Here is a 21,641-nt window from a genome sequence, read left to right as displayed (position 1 = left end):
AAAATCCAATAAGGTCAGCAAAGGGTGCAGCCCAAGCATTTATTTTGTGAGCACGTCTGAAGGGCATGCAGTCCAGCAGTGGAGAAAATTTCTGTGTAATCCCATCAGAAACAGTGAAGTGTCATCCAAAATCTTGGTCAAAATGGGAGCAGGGAGGAAATACAGAGGTAAAACTAGGTACTGGAGTCTTTCGTGTCGTGTGTGAGCCCTTTTCCACAAACTAGCCAAAATCGTGTGGAAGAAGTTCTTCAACGAGGCAGACGCTTGTGGCTTTGCACGTGTCGTGGGGCGCTGCATTGCAGGTATCCTCATGCTGTTTATACACCCCATAAACACAGCGAGCCCTCGGGTTTCCTGAGCTGAAAGGAATAAAACTGCCCCGGGACCATTTCTGGGACCAAAAAGGCGGATGCTGCAGAGACGCCGACACGGAAAGCTGAGGATTGCTGTCACGTTTGGAGCACGTGTCAAGCACTGCACATGAAACGCTCTTTTAGCAGGCATCGAGCTTGTGCTGTGTTCAGTAAGAAAAAAATAAGAATTCTTTAAAATCTTACTAGACTCTTGGACTTTACCAGGCAAAATATTTAATATCAGGTAAAAAAAGAGTCATTGTTGGGGTCAACCAACTTGATCCTCTGAAAAATAATTGAATTAATATTTTTTTTCTACTCCTAAAAAGAAGACTTGAAAATGTGCAGAGTACCACTTGCAGTTTTCCTTCTGGAGCTCTGTATTTATCTGCATGGTCCAAGCAATACAGTGCAGAATAGTGTCAAACTGCTTTATTAATATTGAACTGCCTTTTTTTTTTTTTTTTGGACGCAACTGAATGTTTTTTTTGTAAGTGCAGAGAAATGTTTTACCAAATGCTTGAGAAATGGTTAGGTTTTAATAAATGAAGGAGAAAACCTCTTAAGATCTGGGTATTAAGTGCCTTGCTGAACGAGAAAATGCTCGTTACAAATTTTTTTTCTCCTATTGTAATGCTCCCTGTGAATTATAATGTACTTCCTAGACATTTGCCCTTCATATCTTTTTTCAAATAGAGAGTATTGTTTTCATCTGTTTTGAGCTGCAGCAGAGAGCATTGCAGAGTGAAAGCTGGTAGGCTAAAGGAAAATTATTTCATCTCTTTTAGCTGATTTTGTGACGCTTGCTTTATAACAAATGCTATATGATTTTCTCACAGAGTGTTCATTCTGAGATGAATAATGAACTTAAGGTTAGGCATATTCAGAATCAAATACTGCATTCATGTCCCAACTTACTTTAATATGTTTGATCAGTTTATAAATATGCAGGGCTTCATTAGAATTTGATGTGTTTGGTACATGAACTGTATAAAATATATCTTGATTTCCTTTATTGTTAGCAGAAGAAATCAATATGGAAAAATACAATAAATGCAATATTTAGTAACCTGATGGTTATGCTCTGTTCAGACCACAGTACTCTGGCAAAACATTAAGAGACTAATATAGTCTATTAACACTGATAGTCTAATACAGTCCATAGTGTACAAATCTTTCCAAAAAAGTTGGTATCTTTGGACCTACATACTAAAGTTGACCTCATTTCATGTCTATAATTCTGTCTGCAACTCCTGCTTGCTCACCGTTTTAAAAAATGGTGTAGAGAGCACCTTGATTTATTTATTTACTTCCATCCTTACTTTGGAAGATGGATAAGGGGGTTTTGGGGAGATCCTGGGTTTCATGGACAGTATCATTTCTCTTAACACGTTCCCAATGGGCCACTCTGCCATAGATCCCTTCAATCGTGTGTTTAGATCCGGTGAATTCAGCGGGGTGACACCGGCGCTGGAGGGAAGCGTGTGCTCCTGGTGCTGGAGTTAGGGAAATGCCTTTATCGAGTCGGGGTCAAGTATTTATAAAAGATGATTCCACGTCCTTTCAGGGATGTGAAATGTCTCCTCATTCACTGCCGCGGGTCCCGCTAACGGGAGTTCTGCCTCTCGGTCCGTTTGCAGAACAAAGTGTTCATCTACCGGGGCAAGGAGTACGAGCGCCGCGAGGATTTCGAAGCCAGGCTCCTCACGCAGTTTCCAAACGCAGAGAAGATGAAAACGACGTCTCCCCCGGGCGAGGACATCAAAACCTCCTCCGGCCAGTGTATCCTTGCATTGCCACGCGTGGAGCCGGGCACGCGCCCGGGCTGGCTGTCCTGGCCACCGGAGCAGGGGCCTCTGCCCTTCTGTCCTCAGCAGACCCACGCGTAGATCTGGTTGTTGCTCGAGTTTTCTCTGTTTCCTATTCAAACTCTCTGTTTTACGTAGTTGAAATGGTCTTTTTTTCAGTTCTTAACCTGTGAATTCAGATATTCAGTGCTTTACTGTAAAGCCCAAGCTTGATTTACCGCCTAAATTTCACAAGCCAGTGTCAGAACAAATTGTCAGGTGAGTTTTGGTGCTTTTTGACGGTTTTATCAGTCTGCCCTCTAACACTTAAATTAGTTCTTTGTATGACAAATGCTACGTGGAGTGAGTAGTTCTTCCAGTCTGTCCATAAGCAATAAATGAAAATCATGTGTATAAGTGACAGGAAAACTTGGTGAGGAGGGGTGCATCAGGGCTTGATTCCTTGGCATGGCATCCCAGGTTAGTAGTTGCTATTGGTTAATAAATAATAAAAACTGTACCTTGGATAGCCCTCAAATGACCTGTGCAAGTGCGTGGAGCTGGTTGGTCAATGAGATCGGTCACTTTGGGAGCTTAAATTTAATTAAATTCTTAATGAGATTCTTAAAAGAAATTCTGAAGCGCAATAAGGTTTATTTTCAGATAATTTGGAAAAACTTGTGTTGTTACAGATAGTTGCCTGTTCTCTTGTTTACTTGGCTTGTGCTTTGGGGTCCTCTGTACATCTGCAGCCAAAGAACGTAGTCGTTGCACTGATGTTTTGCAGGTGTCCTTGCTGTTAGTAGGAGTCTTAAGTAACCCACTGAAAACACCCATCTCACAAAGATTTTATACTTTTTATACTTGCATAATATATTACACTTGCATATTTTTTTTTTGCTAGAAGTAGAGTTAAGTAACAATTGCTAAACTAGAAATATTTGATACTGATTATGCTCTTCCTGGGATCTTCTTTTTTCCAGTTTCTATAGAGTCAATGAAGTCCAACGGTTTGAGTATTCACGCCCTGTTCGAAAAGGAGAGAAAAACCCAGATAATGAATTTGCGGTAAAAAAAAATCATAATAATCATACTTTGGGGTTTTGTTTATTCCCCTCCATTCTGAGAATCTGAACCATTCTCTGTTTTGGTTATTTAAAAGTAAATTCTAGGTGTAAAGTGACTGTACTTGCTAGAAGCTCAACAAAAAAGCAATTTATTGTGTTCTATTTTATGCCAGTGGAAAAAAATGCACAAATATTTATTTAGTTTGTTAAAAACTATCTTGATAAAGAAGTTCAAAACTGTTAGGATTTAAAATATAGGTGTTCCTGCTGAAACCTCTCTTGCCATGAAGTTTCCAGTTAGGAATCTTCTGAAACTGATATTTTTCCAGCAATCCTCTTTTCTTTTTTTCTCTCCATATGTTTCATCTAATGGTCAATAAAACTCATTTGAGCACAGGTTGTATTCCTCAAAACGTTGAGAACAGGTTGCATAAAACTGATTACCTTTTTTTTATAGAGATCATTTTATTCACGGTGCTTCTAGTAGGAGCAGTTAGTAGTAACATAATAGTAATTAAAATGCTAAATTCATTCATCATTTCTTAAGCAAAGAATTTAGTTTTCTGTGTAGGAGTGGGACCTAGTCATCCATGTTAAATAACATTAAATTATCGTCAATCCTTAAATTAAAAACAGCAAAAGGATGTGAAAATAAAGCCCTTGAGGTTCACAGCAGTTTGCGTTGCTGAAGCACCAGGTAGTTCAGGTTGGGGCCTCGAGGTCACCAGGGGAGCTCAGGAGGGCCCGGTCCACTCAGCTCCTCAGGGCTTTTATGCAGTTGTGTCTTGAAACCTCCACGGATGGAGGTGGTGCAGCCTTCCCAGGATCCTGTCCCACTGCTCCGCTGCCTTCATGGCAAAAAAGCTTCTTTTCCCTATATCAAGTCAAGATATCGTGGTTTGATGGAAGATAGTCCTTAAAAGCCCTGGTAGCTAAACTAAAAGAAAAGCCTGTGCAGTAGGTGGACAGTTGGATCTTCTACATAATGTTCTCCTTTGGTTAGAAGAGAGCAACATTTCTCTGCTAACTGATAGAGCAGTGTCAAGGTGCCACCTCGGATTGACACCAGTGCTGTGCAAGTGTCTCCAAACCCACATTCCTTCTCCGTGCCTGCTGTGCTGCGGCTCCTCTGATGATGATGATGATGGTTTAAGTCTGTGCTTAAGACAAAAGGCGTCCATCCAGTAACGAGAGGTTTGTGTCACATTTGCAGAATATGTGGATCGAGAGAACCATCTACGTGACGGCCTACAAGCTGCCCGGGATTCTGAGGTGGTTTGAAGTGAAATCGGTTTTCATGGTAAGATCAATTTTGCTTTATTGAAATTGCACAAAGCAGCGTGTTTTTTGCACAGGTAGCAAGCATGTATTCCTGCACAACTGGGCTTGAGTGAACAAGCAATCAATGCAGCTGCGTTTGACACAGGGACACAGAGTCACCTCGCCGGCGCGCTGCAGGCTCAGGTGGAAGATGGGCTGCGGGTGGCTGCAGAAATGCTCCTTCCCTCCCCGTGCAAGGAGCAGAGTGGGCCCAAGTGCCCGAGCTGCAGGGCCAGGTCAGAACAGGCTGCAAATAGTTTTAGAAAGAACTTCTGGCTTTGGGCAAGTGAGCCCCGAGAGCCAGTGGTGCTGCCCATAAGCCTGAAATGAAGGAGAACTGATGACCCTGTTACATAAAAGCCAACCTGCATCTTGGAAAAGAGAATTTAGATACTTCAATGGCAATTTATGCAAAATATACCACAGACCTGCTGCACTCTACGTGTTTGCATTTCTTCATAAACCTATCATTCATGATTAAACATTAAGCACGTTTATGTTGCTTTTATTTTCCATAGTTAGCTAAAATACACCCTAGCTGCCTGGCTAACTCAAAATATGCATTTCTCTGGTTGCACAACTTACACTGTTTAGATAAGACATGTCCATTAAATGTCTTAACGATTAAATTATTCTTACGCAGCTATAATTTTTAAGTAGCAGTAAAAGCATTGTTACTGCAGTCTTTAAATCTCCCTTGCGAGGCTTATTTTTAAAGAGAAAGAACAATTTGCATATGATTAATTAAAACCTTTTTCACTGCTCCATTGAGGTTATGTTGGACAGTTGTATTTAGATGAACAGAAGTAATGCAGAAAATTACTGTGGTATCTATAGTAACAGAATATGAATGTGATATTTGACAGTAATAAGCAACTGTATAAAACACATTGAATTTTTAATGAATTTTGCATTTTCAATATAATCCTGATAGAGAAGATTGTATTTATCTTCCTGATTGCCAAAAGCATGGCTTAGAAGGCCTGGCAAGTCTGATGAAAGTCTCTTTTCCTCACGAGTTAAGAATAGAGCCTGACAGGCTGCTTTATGCAAGCAATTTGTATACATGCACCTTTAACGCTAGGCTTGTCACAGAAATGTGCATAAATCCTGCGAGAGTGCTTTCTATAAGCTTTTTGTAAGTAAGGATTATATTAGTCACACGGTTGAAAAATGATACCAGAAGGGAACTTAATAATATGTGGGAAGACAGCAAAGGATAACTTTTGACCAAGTTCTGGTGTAGTTGCTACAAAATTGGTATTGACTTTCTTCAAGATTGCTGTCAGCTGCGGTGCTAGAAACGTGATCACAGAGTCTGCACCTCTCTCATCCTAAATTCTGAGTTTGGATACAAATATCATTGCTATTTTGCTAAACACAGTGAATTGGAATATCTGTGACCATTTTATATTTTATTGATGAAACTGCAACCTCTTTAAAGGAAGAGGCGAGGTTGTAGCAAATCAGTGGTAAAAGAGGCTTAATTTAATAAATTCAATATATTATATTACATAAGCAGTAGAAATGGGCATCATTTCCTCAAACGTATTTGTTTTTATTTTAATTATTTTAATTATTTCTGAGCAATTTTAGCTGAACTTTTTCAGCTGGTTCATTATCTACACGGAATGCGTTCATTATTCTGAATCTGATTTGCTGAAGTTTGGCCCAAACAGTTTTAGAGGAAAAAATTTGCCAAGGTCAGCCCATGAATTGGAAACTGGATTTTGAATTACAGTTAGTGCGTTTAAAAAATGCACAGTTACTAAGCTATACTTTGTTTTGATGTTTAATCTTTAAAGTGTTGCAAATATATATCAGGACTATATGATTCTTTCTTTGCCATAAATAGATTGCTCAGTGCTCAGAATTAGCAAGCTCCTTGGAAGAAAGTTCATAATTGCAAGTATGGAAATTTGGAATAAATAGCTTTCAACAGGGTCCAAGGCACAGCTTATAGGAGGCTGGAAACTACAACCCTCCATCTGCTTGGAAAAAAATGGGCCATGGGATTGTCCGAGCGCTGGAAGAAAGGCGAGCGAGAAAGCGAGCCGTGATTGCCGACATAGAAAACTCACAAAGACGCCTGTCAGCTCAATGAGTGCTAATTTCTATAGATAGTCAAGAGCTTTAAAAGCAATGGTTCATCAACAAATTATTGGCTAGCTATAAGCCCGTTAATAAAAGTGACGAGAGTGCTAAATTTAGCGTGGGATGTTCCCGACGCAGCGCGAGCCGTTCGTGACGCTGCCGTGCTGAACAGGGCCGTATTGACGGTGCAAGCACTGGGCCCGGGCATCTTGCAAGCGTTTGGGTAGCAGATGCAGCAGCACATGGGGCCTCTTACCTTCCCTCCTTAAAATAATTCCCTTACAACGCTAATTAAAGCATCCTTGATGTAATCAGATGGCAGGTGTGAGAGTAACAACTAAAGAGATTTGATTATAAGTGGTTCTCAGCAACATGTTAAGCAAGTGATAGGTAGGTAGAAGTGCAGCTTTGTTTATGTAGCATTTATGTAAATCAGGGTGTAATCAAATATACACTTGCTTTTTCCTCACAGGCCCCAATTAACCTTTCTTGTCTATTCTTAACACGTCATTTTTTGAAATGCAAGAAGTCTCCGACTTCGGTCTTCCAGCGAGAACTTTTGGAATTGTGAGTTGCTTCTAGTTAGCAGAGATTTTTTTAGTCTGCTCACTAAATATACCTATTTTAGTTACATTTTAAATGTTTGAACTTGTTTTTCAATATCAACAGCCACCGGTCCCAAAAACACAGTGTCTGATCATAAATAATAGTTGGAGAGCAGTCAATTAAAATCAGGTTTTATGCATTATGAAAACTGTTTCACCCCATGAAGGCGTCGGAGGATCTCTCTGCCTTGAGGTCGAGACTATCAGAGAGAAAATTTCGTTCTTCTGGTATCTCAGTTAGGGAGAAGAAAATGTGGCCTGGTGGAAGAAAGCGTGATAGTGTAGAAGCCATCTATTCCACATATTAAACTCTATTTCCCTGGACATACACCAAAATAATCCCTGCAAAAACTCCTTCTTGATTTTTGCGCTGCTTAAGAAGACATTTTCCATCAGAAAATCCACATTAAGTTATCATTTCTTTCTTACTGTTGCATTAAGCTGGATTTTTCTTTCTACTTCTAAAATTTATCAGTTTTTAATCCGTGATGTTCTCCATAATCTTTGCAAAAAAAAGTCATGAGTCTTGTCAGAGCCTTTCTCATCTTGTGGCCCTGTCATGCCTCTGAGGTCTAATCTCTGCTATAGCAGCGAAATTCATTAAACTTTCTCCAATGATGTTGATAATCATGTCAGTTATCACTATATATATATGTGTGTGTGTGTGTATATATATATGTATATATATACATACCAAACATTTAACTGCACGAAACAGCTCTTTCTACCAGTCGCTGGTTAAATATCTTTTGTTGTGAAACTTCAGAAATGTTTCAAGCCATGGTGGTTGGCTGGCAGCCAGGTCTGTTGAAGTAGCCTGGCTGGTAAAATCTCTATTCCTTAATTAAAACCTCTTTTTGTTGTCATTTTAGGTTGAAATCAGTCCGCTGGAAAACGCAATAGAAACTATGCAGTTAACAAATGATAAGATCAATAATATGATTCAACAGCATCTGAATGATCCAAATCTACCTATTAACCCTCTGTCTATGCTGCTTAATGGCATTGTGGATCCTGCGGTCATGGGAGGGTTCACAAACTACGAAAAGGTAACGTCAAAGTCAACCGTCCTGTCCCACGTCCCCTCTCTGCCCTTGGACTCGTTAGCGCACGAGCAACATCCCCTGTCGCATCTTCTCCAGGGCAAAACAGTGCCTGGGACCTGCCTTCCTCAGTGTCTTCCATGTATTTCTGATATTTCTGGATGCGTTGTTGCCTTTCCAAGCTGATGGAAAAGCTGCTGGGCAGCAAGCATGTTTTAACTGCCAGCAAATTCTCGTAGGCACATGGTGGATGGTTGCTCGCTGGAGTCACAAACTGAGATTGATGACAGCTTTGCTGCACGCTCTGGGTGAACTTTGGTGACCAAAGTAACTGATTGCAATTTTCTCATTTGCTTTCAAATACATGAGTTTATAAAGATTAATCAAGTAATAGAGATGACTTCTGAGATACCAGCCAGTTGCAAATCTCTCTAAGTAATCTTAATGGCTTGTTACAAATAAACTGTTAAAAGCTATATGGGATGAGATATTAACACTGGGAAGCTGTAAACACTGTATTTATTATTCATACTATGAAAATTAATCATATTAAGGTGGCACACACAGGCACCGTGTCTGAATAACGTGAATGAAGTGAGTATGTGCTGGTTTAAGCTGCTGTTGGGAGTGGGTGTTGATTCATGTTCTGAAAAAACTGCTCATTTCTCTCTTATGTCTAGGCCTTTTTTACTGAAAAATATATGCATGAGCATCTGGAGGACCATGACAAGATTGAAAAACTGAAGGATCTGATAGCTTGGCAGGTAAAAATTTTTAAGTCATGTTGGTCAGGGGCCAAGTATCCTGCAAAGGCAGCGTAGTGTCACTTTTGAGAAAATTCAGACATCAAACTGTTCACCCTGTTCACTTCTTTGGCATTTAAAACTGTCTCAGAACATGAGCTAAAGTTCATCTTCTCAAATATGGCATAATTTGTCATTTGATAAACCCACAAGTAGCAAACATGATTAACCTTTTTTTTAATGCATCCTGTTGAAAAAATATCCCATGTCCCTTAAATGAGAAGATACCTTGTAATGATGTTGCCTAGCACTACTGGCAGTTCAGTTTTGCTTTTTGGGTTTCATAACGTTGCTTGCAGAAATACTTCTCTAAGTTTGGGGTTGAAATGCCCACAAACCTCACCTTCTCCTGCCACAGCCCAAGAGAGCTGCTTCCCATGTTCCCTTCTTTCTCCAAACAGCTATTTTCCTGTGTTGTTTATGTACCCTTATAGGACTTTTTAGCACAGAATCTTAAATGTGGGAGTTACTAAAACTAACCTACTATAGGTAGGAAATTAATCTAGCCATTCTGAGGAATGTTATATGTATATAACTTAATATGGCATAAAAATGCTGTGGATCCATAAATACCATAATGGGTGATGAAATTACCTGGTATTTTTATGATCATTGGCCAAAGCAGAAGTCATTTAATTTAATGCAGGTAATATTTTCTGAACCAGGACTGCAACCCAGATTTCCAGTCCAATGCCTGAAACAAAGCAGGATCTTTTTTGTATGAAGAACTTGATTTTCATGCACTAAAGAATATTTTGCAGGACAAACCGGAAGCAATTCCAGTTTTGTCCCATAGCTGTATGCTGACCTTTTTTCAGCAGTCTCGAGATAATTTTATCATAGTTAAAAATTGCCAGAGTGACTAGGAATGTTTTTCCTGCAGCAGAAGAAAGGACCTCATTGTCTTTTTATATTCAATTCTGCCTTTATAATAAAGGGAATAATTTACATTCTAGAGGAGTCGATTTTAGAGGTAGTAAAACCAAAGATACAACACTGAAAACAAAAAAACAAAAAATTCCTCTGAAGGCTGTAAAACGACCACTGAATAAAAAGTCTTTTGGTCTGCCAAAAATCTTTTTATTTATTTTATTTTTTATTCTGTGAGTTTTTACAGAAGATAGGATTTTAGGAGCTTTTAACTGCTATAGTGGAAAATAACTTGATCCCAGAAGACTGACTTCATGTCAACTCTCTGTCTTTGTCTCTAATAGCCATATTTTAAATGAATTACAGACACATTTTTCCTCAGAAAAGACTTTGCTGACATTTGTGTATTAAAATAAAACTACTGTTCCAGCTAATCACATTTTATTTTAATTATTCAGTGGTTTTAAGTGCACAATTTCCCATCAGTATTTTACTTCTAAACAACGGGAACTGAGAAGGATGGAGAAAAGGGATCAAGAGAAACTATTTATTATCTGCAATACTTTCCAGTGGAAGGTCTAGCCATTTCACGGTGGAAATCAGAGCTTTGGAATTAGCGTAGTCTTTGGGTGTGCATGTTGGGTAACCTAAGACTTAAACCTCTTCCAAAAATATTTCACAGTTTTCGAGCACATATAGCATAACCCATAGGAGAGAGGGAGGCTTATTTCTAAATAAATATTGGATCATATAATGAGCAAGAGTTGTTATGGAAACTTTCCCAACTAAGTCAGCAGCTCAAATTCATCAATGACTTGACAGTGATGGAAAGTAAAAATGAGTTTTCATTTTTCAATAACAGGTACTGTGGTTCTTGGGGTTTTGTAATCACATAGAGATTTTCTTTATGCAGTATAAATCAATCTGGATATATGAAATAGTAGTCTGACAATCATGTTATCAGCTGACTATTTTTTCTACCCCTTTACCTTGTCTTTGTCTCAGTCGTCCTTTGACATTCCTGCCATGGAGGACATGCTGCTTTCATAATACCTGTGAATTTTCATTCTCCATTTCTTTCTGCCTATGATTTTTTCAGCTAAATATCATTAGTAATGTCTATTTTTGGCCAAGTTAGTGCTTTTTCACTTAGAAAAGCACGTTTCTATGCAGCTACCTAATTTCAAGCAGCTGTTTTATTCTATTGTAACGGTACCGAAGCCCACCCTGCCGTTAGCCAGTGAATTTACAGCACGCAACAAGTAGTGCATTGCACTAATGATCTTGTGCCCCTTCTACATCACTGAAAGAGCTGAAGCAGACAAAAGTTAACAGTTTTAAAAGCACATTTTGTCAAAGATTTTAGTTTAAGCTATTTAATATTTAGGTACCTTTTTATACTCTTCACATGAGCAGGAAAGATCTTTTTACAAAAACAAGGAAAAACACTAAGTTGGAATATATCTTTGTGAACTATGAAATCTCTTTTATATTTCTCCTTTAGGTTCAGCTGCTCACTGTTGTCTTTACTTTTTCATTTGCCTGTCCAAAGCTGAGGACACCCCATTTAGGGTAGTTTAAAACACCCCCACGAGCAAACGCATCCCTTGCTCCAAAGCCAAAGCAGCTGGTGGCAGAGCGACTGGTGCCTCTGCCTCCTCATGCTGCAAAGATTCATCCTGGTGGAAAATCCAGTATCCCCCTTAAGAGGATTTCCCTGTGTCCGTGTGTGCAAAGGAGCAGCAGGAAGCGTTTCCAAGTCAGTGGCAGAAGCTGAGGCCGAAGTGACAAAACAGGCTGAAAGCCCATTCTTTCCACTGCTAAATGCTTAAAATACTAGTGTTGGGTAGAGCAGGGCGAGTATTCCGACCAGGAGATCTGGCAGGAATTCTGTAGCAATGTGAAATTTAGCTGCCAGTAAAGGAATTCCCGGAGGGAGCAGCAAGCGGCCGCCTCCTCCTCCCCGCAGATGTTCTCTGCTTTCCTGCTCGCAGAGCTGGTGCCTTCTCTCGAGCTGACAAGCACCTTTACTGCTTTGCTTCCTTCACAAAGAAGCACCGACATTTTTTTTTTTTTATGTCTGCAGCATTTACCTGCAGAAAAAAATATCTATATTTGCTTCATATGGCCTTGTTTTTCCACATTGGAGATATTGGCTCTGTAGGAGAGGTTCATTAGGACATTTTCTCCTCGTGGAAATGATCGCAGAGCTGTCTGCTCTGTCAGCAAGTCTCTTTAATAAATGAGCCATTTGACCACTCAGCCCTTCAAAATGAGAGGGTCAGAATTTGGCCTGATATTTAGGAACATTTTCAAATTCATTTACTTAGCTGATTTTAATGTTAAATCTTTATGGAGTACAAATCCATATGGCTATAAATAAAAGTGGCTATAGTGAAAAATACTGTCATTCTTTTTTTTTCCCCTAAAAAAACCTACCCAGAGAAGTAACAGCTGTGCCCTGTTAAATAGGAGCAAAACACATGGAATCATCTTGATAAGATTTCTTGAGCCTGTTCAGCCGTAATTCATCTGTGTATTTATTATCCTCCTTACTAATAAAGCTACTCATTCTGATTGCTGCTCACTCTTATTAGAAAAATCTGTTTTTAATCAGTATTATGATTTAATTATAAATTATTAAGAAGAAGCTTCTTAGCTTGATTGCTGCAGAGAATATCTGAGTTGGAATCAGAGCACTGTGTGGGCTGAAACGGACCTGGAAGAGAAAATATTTTTCCTAAGCTTGAGATAGCAAACTCTATTGGTGTGTCTGGATAGCTGTGGGAATGAAAATGTCTCTCTCAAAACATTTTAAAAGGTCAGATACACCTCCACGCTATGAACTAATTATATAATCCTGTGTTGGCATGGATATTTTGTGACAGAAGCCTTGCAGATAAATGATTACTTTCAGTTACAAAAGAGAATTCATTTAATTCTTTCTCTCCTGTTTTGTTCTCAGAGAAAATAAAATAATTTCACTGAGGGGAAGTGCAAGCTTTTATAGAGAGTGCTACACATTTTATTAATATTGCTGTGTTATATATATACATATATATATATACATATACATATATATAAATATCCAAGGATATTGCTCCTTTGCAGTTTGAGAAAAAGCATTCATTAAAGCAAACGTATCAATATTTTCTTCCCTAAGTTTTTATTCTCAGGAAGCTGGGAAAGGACTAGCATTAATAACCCAGTTTGCAAGTTATCGTTCATCAGTCTGCTCCTTTAACGTATATACAGCACATATGGGGTTGGTGAATGTAATATATCAGGAATGTCAGTGCTCCCAGATAAATTCAGATATGCCCCTAGTACATGATCACTGAGCAGAACGACGGAGATGTCAATTTTAAAGGACTGTGGGTAGTACAGGCAAAAGAAATTATGTGTGAAGTTCCTCAAGTACCCTTTTTACTATGTTGTACTTTATATGTCTTTTTTTCCCCCCCCTTTTTTTTATTTCTGTAAAATCCTTCATTCCTCCTGCAATATATGCAGAAAACTTGCACTAATACTTCACTTGCAAAAGACTGGCACGCTAATTGTCATCCTATTCTGATTCCCAGATTCCCTTCCTGGCTGAAGGCATCCGAATCCATGGGGAGAAGGTGACGGAAGCGCTGAGGCCGTTCCATGAGCGGATGGAAGCCTGCTTCAAGCAGCTTAGGGAAAAAGTAGAAAAACAGTATGGTGTGAGAACTGTTGTAAGTTATCCACAAGCTTTATGCTTCAAAGAATACTTGGGATTATTGCTTAAATTGCTGGGCACTTTGTATTTCTCTATTATAACTCTCACTGATTAGCAGAAGCAATGTTAATGCAGGATTAATTAAGTATCCTACAGAGCAAAGTGATTTTTCTTCTAATTTAGGGGTTATAGCAGCTATGGCATGAAGTTCACTGTTGGACATGGACATTATTTGCTCAACAACCTCAAAACTTTCCAGAAACGGGTCCTAGGAGGTACTGTGGTGGCCGTGTGTTGCACCCCACACATGGTGGTTCTAGAGCTGGATGTCACCTCGGTGTTGTTTTAATTCATTTTGAGATGTCAGGGCTGCCCTGCTCTTCAGTAGTGGGCTGCTGTGGAGTGTAGCTGATATCTGATTTTCCCATATGGTGCCACCACTCAAGACTAGGGAGGCAGCAGCTAGCTGCTGCTTGATGAGATTTAGTGGTGCTGGAGTTCATGCTTCTGTCATTCAACCAAACTATTTCCAGCTTCTACTTCTGCTTCATCTTCAAGGCACAAACAAGAATTTGGTAGTGTTTCTAGTTAGGTTTTGTTCTGTGCTGCACATAGGGGAAGGAGGCCAAAAGCTCTCAGACACCTTCTTAATTACAATATAACAATGACAGTATAACTGGTAATTCTATATATATATAAAAAAAACTCCTGAAACAGATGCTATTTTATGAATCAGTTTTTAAAAAGCCAGGAGTAGAGAAGCAACTGCTGTTTAAGGCTGAGTTGCTGAGCTGGTGTCCCGACTAAAGACTGCTGGGGCTGGTTTAATGCTCTCCATACTGTGGGTTAAATTGGGGCTGCTGTTAAATTGGGGCTGGGTTGTCGCTTTTGGCGGTGTAATGTATGTGTTAGTTAATTATGTATTAATTAATGTATGTGTTTAGGCACTGTTCCACTTGCAGCTCAGCTTTAAAGGTTCTCTCTACACCATGAGACTACAGACATTGGCAGTTGTGTTTTTGTCTTGCACTTGGCATCTGCAGCACGATTCCATAGAGAATCATAGAAAAAAATGGGTCCTCTTCATGCCTTTCCCTCTTTCCAATCCTTAAATCTTCCCAGGCAAGATTATGAGATGGGAGCTCCCAGCTAGGCTACGAATCCAAGTGACTGTTCCCAAGACAGCAGAAAAGTGGAGTAAGATGACATATTCCTTACTCCTCACGTTCCTGCTTTCCCCTGGCAGCAGCCTACTTTTTATTCGGCAGTCTAGTCCTTAATAAATTAAGAAATAAGGTTGAGAAAAAGAACAAAACTGGGGAAAAAAAAAAAAGAAAGCAAACGCAAGTTCTCCAATTTCATTTCTTTCCCTAGATAAGCAGCAGTCACTGCAACGTGCCTTTATGGCACTGTTTCTATGGGCGCATGTCCATGTCCTTACGGATGCTACACCAGAGGCATGTATGCTGGGATTTCCATAAAGGGGTTTCCTCCACCCGTAAAGGGGTTTTCAAAGCTCTCCCTGGAAAATCCCATAGGGATTTCATCTGAAGAATGGATAAATAGGGATACAGGGAAGGAGCAAGCTTCAGCTTGGTGCTCAAACCTCGGGGAGACGCAGAACGTCTAGGGCTACGTAGGCAACTGGTGGGGATGGCAAGGCTCTCCAAGTCCCCAGAGCCCAGGACAACCATCCTGTTGAGCTGGCAAGCCATCCCGTCAAATGTCATGACAGACTGAACCTCATCAGAGATTTGTTTTCAGTTTTTTCTGTAGCAACGATGCATTTTTGCACCAGCAACGCTAACATCCTACATGGGACTTGTCCATCCTTATAGCGTCCCTCTAAGAGTCACCCAGCCTGCTGCCCTTTAAATGCCGTCTTGCCAGTGTATGTAGGGAGGTGGTGTATCAAATAGCAATTTATTCCCAAGAAGAGGAATATTGACAATAATTGACCTTGCATTTCGCTTACTTCAATAATACACGTTGGCATCACCAGGCAGGCACTGGGCAAGGCAGGTTCAGGAGCTCTTATCTCTCTGGTTTCCCTCTAGACTTGTCAGGATTGATGGAGTTTTATCGCTTCTGTCTTCCCTGTACAGCACCAATTTGCCAGTAGTTGGCAGAGTGGAAAATCTACCTGTAATTAAGCAGCATGAGGTTCTCATTTGTTGTCTGAAGGAGCTCAATTATTTTATGCATATATCAGTTATTAATGACTAACAAAGCTTGTATAAATATTCAGGACTCTAAAATTGTCAGCACTTAAAAAACTCTTTCGTCTGTGTTTTTCTTTACCAAGATACTACTCTGCAAATTGGCTTTCTTGACATAAACATCTGGTCAGAGCACTTTTTTTTCTTTTTAAAAAGATCATTTTAAATGGGTTGTTTTAAATATACCAAACATCATTTCCGTTGCAGAGATGGGTCAAAAGTTCTTTGCAAGTAGCTGCTTTTTAAATTCTGTGTGTTAAAAGAAAAGAGCAGGTAAATTCCACCGCAGAAGATGAAGCGTGAGAAAAACGTTTAGAATTGCGCGTGCGGGTGTAGCTCGGGACCCGAGTGGATGCCCTTTGTGTTTTAAGCCCTCTTTGGCGCTGGTTTGGCTGCGGGTGCGGGTGGTTTCTGGTGTAACCCGGGGCAGGATGGGGTTGCTCCGCGCTCACCGCTCTCTCCCCGCAGCCGCCCAGCCTGGACGAGCGGCGCGGCAGCCGGCCCCGCTCCATGGTGCGCTCCTTCACCATGCCCTCGTCCTCGCGGCCCCTCTCCGTGGCCTCCGTCTCCTCCGTGTCCTCGGACAGCACGCCCTCCCGGCCCGGCTCCGACGGGTAAGACACGGGGCTTCTCTTTGCAAAGCCGGGCTCAGCATGCAAGGCTGCTCCTAAGCTGCTACAGCCCTCGGTGCCGTCGCGGTATTAATCATTGCAGCCTCTATTAACTCCTCCGTGGTGGCAGCATCACGGTAAAGCTCCACACATTCCAACAAAAATCCCCAGACAAACAGGAGCCAAATTAGCACCTGTTAAGCCTGGCAGATGGTCTGGTTGAGCCCTGATCCTTCGCTAAGCGCTGGCTGGAGCGCGTGTTGAGCCGCTCGCCGAGGTGGAGGTGGGTGTAGGCTGGGAGAGGGAAGAGATTAGCTGCCTGCTCAGTCGTTTCTTCTCACTGCTGCTCTCGGAAGAAAAGCTGCTTACAGCAAGGCTGTGCTCCAAGCCCTACCAAGCTATTCCGCACGGGAGCTGGGAATTGTGTGGCTGAGCCCTGGATCACAGTCGCATCCCTCAAAAGAAAGAAGCTCTTTTCGGTCTGGAGTGTCCGTTCAGCCTCAGAACTTCCTTCTCTCTCTTTTCTCCACCCCACCATTCCCGTAATGCAGAAGGGCAATATTTAACCCTGTGGCAGAGCTTTAAAAGTCTCCTGAAGGTCTGCTAGCTTAGGGAGATGCGCTGGAAATGTTCATGTCCCTTGTGCTCCTTCACGGCTTGTTATTTACTGACTGGAGAGCAAAAGCATTGAATAAAATTAAGTACAGCACCTAAGGACCAACATGATACTTACCTTGATTACAAACAATTTATATGCCCATTGGGAATGAAGTGCAAACAGAGAGCTATTCAGATCTCATTACATTACCCTCCACAGCATACACACAGTAAATCATCTTTGTAAAAACACAGGACAGCAACAATTTTATCAGGGATGACCAGGCCTCTTGACTAATTCATGCCTAATGTTGTCTTGCTTGAACTTGGGGCTATCTGCCTCCCTAGGTCAACTTTCATGCATCTCGGAAGAAAATTATTTGTGTTTCTCCCCCATGTCTCATCTTTTATTTCTCTCTTGCTGCCTCTACCTCTTTCCCTCTTACTTTCAAACTAATTGTATGCATTTTTCTTTCTTTGCTGAGTGTTACTTTGTTAATTTTTGCATCTCCATCCCAGCTGTGTTATAGTCTGTGTCATTCAGCAGTTTAGGAGGATCTCATGAGTCAACTCGATATGAATACGAAAATGAAACTCCCAGAGATCCCTTTGCAGCTCAGCTCCTGCTCAGAGCCTGGGGCAATATAGTTATAATAAATATGAGGACATCATAATGAACAAATTTCATTGCAAAGTGAACCTGAGAATGTGCTTGTTCGCTTGAGCAGTGGAGCAGGAGCAGGAAAATCATCAGATTAAATAACCTAGTGGAGGACTTCTAAAAGCTGGCAACAGACAGTAAGAGTTATATGGGCGCTCTGTAACTATTAAGCTAGAAGAAGTTAACCCATGTCCTCGTAGCTCGTTGGTTTTATGGTCAGTTGTCCATCCCCTCCTTCCAGTTCCCCACTCTTATGTTACTTCTGAGGTTAGAGATGGAGCTAAGCAAAACAAGTGCAAATGCAGCTGATGGAACATTTTGCTCAGATCACCCTACTTCATGTTTTATGCCGTCTCCCAGCTTTATAGCTTTTAAATAGTAAAAAGTCAAAGCAGACACTGACTCAGTGTTTTACAACTCCCAAATCCTCTTATTGTTAATATTGTGATCTTAAAAAAAAAAAAAAAAAAAAAAAAAACCCTTTCATTTATTCACTGCTTAAAATGGGCCTTCCAAAGTATCCACAGGAATACTCAGCCTCATCTGGGAGAGGGGAAATCCCAGGAAGTCCCTGTGACAGCCCATTTCCCACCTCCCCAAACTGCTTTAAGTGTGGCCATGGCCTGCTGATGGATACTAGCCCGTGTTTATACATTGCATAGAAATAATTAATAATGTAACAGGGGTGATACTCTGAAGGGAAGCAATTAATCATGGTCTAAAAGGTGGCAATTCCTCCTCTAAATTGTTACCCACATGCGAGGCAGTGGCTCTGTCCCTGTGCTTCGGCACGTAGCCAAGGCAGCCCTCGGATGGCTAACATGCCAAAAGTCGGGAATTCTTCTTTGTTTGAAGTTCCCTGGTTTGGTTTTTGATGAGATAATTTGTGACATCCTCTTAAAATCTGTTAGCATAATTTTAGCTAGGTTATGTTTTTTAATATTTTATAATGCAAAGCCAATTTAAAAAGTATTCTAGGCCAGGCTGAGAATATTTCCTGCTTTCTCTCTCTACTTCTTTTTAAGCTAGCTATTAAAGAAGGTGAGGCAGAGGAGAGGTTTGTTTAAATTACGGAGTAAAAAATAGCTAAAAAGTTTCCTATGTTATTTGGAGTAGTGCTTTATTTAAAATAAAATAAAAACTCTTAAAGCAGAAATGCTTTCCTCTAGCAGTTCATTACACCCCTAAGGTTTTTTTCTCTTCATAGCCAGAATTTTAAAAAGTAGTGGTGGAGTGTAAGACCTCCAGGTTATGGCAGCGCTGCATCAGCGTTGCGGATATTCCCACCCTGTTTTCCGTGTCCCTGTTTTGCAGTTGCTTCAGGTAAGCAGCGTTCCGGATGGGAAAGCTCATCCTCTCTTTGGAAGTTAACCCTTAGTTATTCCCAGTAAAACACTTAAACTGAAAATTCACCTGATCCATGAGTTTCTTCCCTGGAAATGTGCTGTAATTTGGCCAACTTGTAACCATCACAAAACCTCTCGCGTTGCGCATGTCCAATGCCCAACTTGCTGCCCTGCTTTAAGGTAGTTCCTCAACTTCCTTCTCTAAGAATACTTATATCCTCTTTCTCCACCAAAAAAAAAGGTGTCCAGGAGGAATTTTTTTTCAGGAAATACCCAGAACTGCTCTGACGTGCATGGCAAGTGGAGGAGACTTAATTCTTTAAGACCTCGTGCCGGTGCCGCTGCCCGGCTGTGCTGCCGCAGCTGGCAGAGGGGAGCGTCGAGGTATAAATTCACTTTTATGGAAACACATGCGGTGAAACTCCAGAGTTTGTACAGCTGTAAAGCAGGGGATTTACTGCAGGGCAGGGAAATGGGCAGGCCCGATCCTTCTGCAGCTCAGCAGTAAATTTTATTGTGACAATTACGACTTTTATGAACTTCTGCCCTCGCTTTGCTTTCTCATGAGTTTTCCTGGATTAACAAAACATGTTTGAACCAAAATGAACCATTTAGGCTCGTGTTAGGACTGTGAAAATTAAACTTAAGTGTGCCGAAAATAATATATTAGTGATCTAAGTCTAATTTTTTTTTAGGTTTGTGCTTGAGCCCCTCCTACCAAAAAAGATGCATTCTAGGTCTCAAGATAAATTGGACAAGGATGACCTAGATAAAGATAAGAAAGAAAAGAAGAAGGAGAAAAGGAACAGCAAGCACCAAGAAATATTTGATAAAGAATTTAAATCTACGGATATTTCTCTGCAGCAGTCCGAAGCAGTGATCCTTTCAGAAACGGTAACTTTGATAGCAAGTATTACTTTATTTAGTAGTGAGCAATGTTCTTCCTATTACTTTATATAGTAGTGAGCAATGTTCTTCCTATTTTTAAATAAAAATGTTGAATTTTGCAATTAAGTTCATTTTTTAAGGTAAAAACAGCACTGCCTGTATATGTTATGATGTTAATATAGTTCATAATCAATAGTTTAGATATAAAAAAAATCAAGGTGTATTATTTGAAAACCCACCAAAAGCTACATATTCCTGTTCAGTAGAAGGAACAAATAATATATCTGAAGTAAAATAAATGCTGCCATTTTAGCGGTTTCTTGAAGTTATGGTTTCCAGTAGATTGTGATGGGTTTGCTCGTGTTTCAGCTGACTACTGCAAGACACTTTCTGGTGGAAATGTTATAAGGTCATTTCATGCATGGAAATTATGTGTTCTTGAAAGGCTATTTTGAGCAGAAAATTGGGAGCAGTTCCTCTGGTGGCTGTGTATAAGGATATTAACTATAGAGTATATCTCTCTTAAGCCTTCTCTTCCTGGCATGTATCTAATTCTCTGAAACTGTCCTAAAGGCTTAGGTAACTTCAGAAGTTTTACTTCTTAAATGGAAAGCAAGTCCCTTGAAGCTGGAGCAGCGATGTATGAACTTCTAAGTGTATCTGTGAAGCTCATGAGTGGGCTCTTGTTTTAGTGGCAGTGTATTAAAAACTTGCCCTCAAGAAATAATGGGAATGGTCTCGTAAGGATTTCCATGTGTCCTCTCACAGCAGACTTTTAATTCAGCACAGTCTTTCACTGGTGGCCGTAGCATTTGCCCTGGACTTTTGAAGCTACTCCTCTTTGAGCAATCACTCGTGAAACTAGCCCTATTTCTTGGTATTAGCTTAGCAAAAATGTGTATAAAATTCGTTGTGCATTTCGGGAGATTCACGCAAACCCTTCTGAAGTCGGTGACAGGTTTTCCTATTGATGTCAGTAAATTTGGGATCAGTCCTGATGTCCTGAAGTGGAGATTCCCCCTGCCAAGCCAAGTCAGATGAGCATTGCGAGAACATTTTCAGAGAGAAAATAAATTTTGCATGAATTTCTATGTCTCATCTTTTTGGCAGCGTGCAGCGAGCTCTGGAGGTGCATTGCATCAATCATATCTTGACTGACCTCTAAACGTAGCCTCTAAAATGCTAAGAGTGCACTTACACCTCCTGGATTCCCAAGCCTAATAGCAGAGGGAGAAATAAGAGAAAACTGTAGGAGAGAAATAGAGGAAATTTGATTTTTGGAGCAGCTAAAGCAGATAGGCTTGCAAGAGTCCATTGGAATAGCCAGGACCCCTCCAAGGATGCTGGGGAGCTGGCTGATGTCCTTGCAAGGTCATTGTCATCATCTTTGAAAGGTCTTGTGGATCAGGGAAGATTCACAGCCTTGAATGCCAATCTGGCCTGCACACGTATTCAAGAAGGGTCCCCTGGGGATCCGCAGTTCAGCTGCACTCACCTCAGTCCCTGGGACAATTACGGAGCAAACGCTCCTTGGGGACATTCCCAAACATGTGAAAGACAAGCGGGGGATTGGAAACAGCCAGCCTCAGTGTACCAAGGGCAGATTCATTTACTTTTGGACACTCACCCTCTTGGATCTGTAAATTAGCAGCACTCCCTGAGTCTTATCCCTGT

The 21,641-nt window shown here is 40.7% G+C and overlaps 1 protein-coding gene across 1 annotated transcript in view; it reads left to right on the top strand.

Moving 5' to 3' along the window:
- The window catches only part of DOCK1 (dedicator of cytokinesis 1), a 204,196-nt gene that overhangs the window by 171,187 nt on the left and 11,368 nt on the right, over window positions 1-21,641 (top strand). Inside the window, exons 41-49 of the mRNA XM_088520060.1 lie at window positions 1,994-2,135; window positions 2,341-2,419; window positions 3,124-3,208; window positions 4,421-4,507; window positions 8,099-8,275; window positions 8,950-9,033; window positions 13,524-13,661; window positions 16,333-16,478; window positions 19,775-19,973. Of these exons, the coding sequence (XP_088376186.1) occupies window positions 1,994-2,135; window positions 2,341-2,419; window positions 3,124-3,208; window positions 4,421-4,507; window positions 8,099-8,275; window positions 8,950-9,033; window positions 13,524-13,661; window positions 16,333-16,478; window positions 19,775-19,973 (1,137 nt within the window). The remainder of the gene's footprint in view (window positions 1-1,993; window positions 2,136-2,340; window positions 2,420-3,123; window positions 3,209-4,420; window positions 4,508-8,098; window positions 8,276-8,949; window positions 9,034-13,523; window positions 13,662-16,332; window positions 16,479-19,774; window positions 19,974-21,641) is intronic.

Source organism: Tinamus guttatus, unplaced genomic scaffold (assembly GCF_059628265.1).
Source record: "Tinamus guttatus ecotype Peru unplaced genomic scaffold, ASM5962826v1 Tinamus_guttatus_pri_ptg000079l, whole genome shotgun sequence".
In the NCBI taxonomy this organism is placed as follows: Eukaryota; Metazoa; Chordata; class Aves; order Tinamiformes; family Tinamidae; genus Tinamus; species Tinamus guttatus.
The sequence above is the reverse complement of the archived record's forward strand: the minus strand, read 5'-3'. Positions and strand labels throughout refer to the sequence as shown.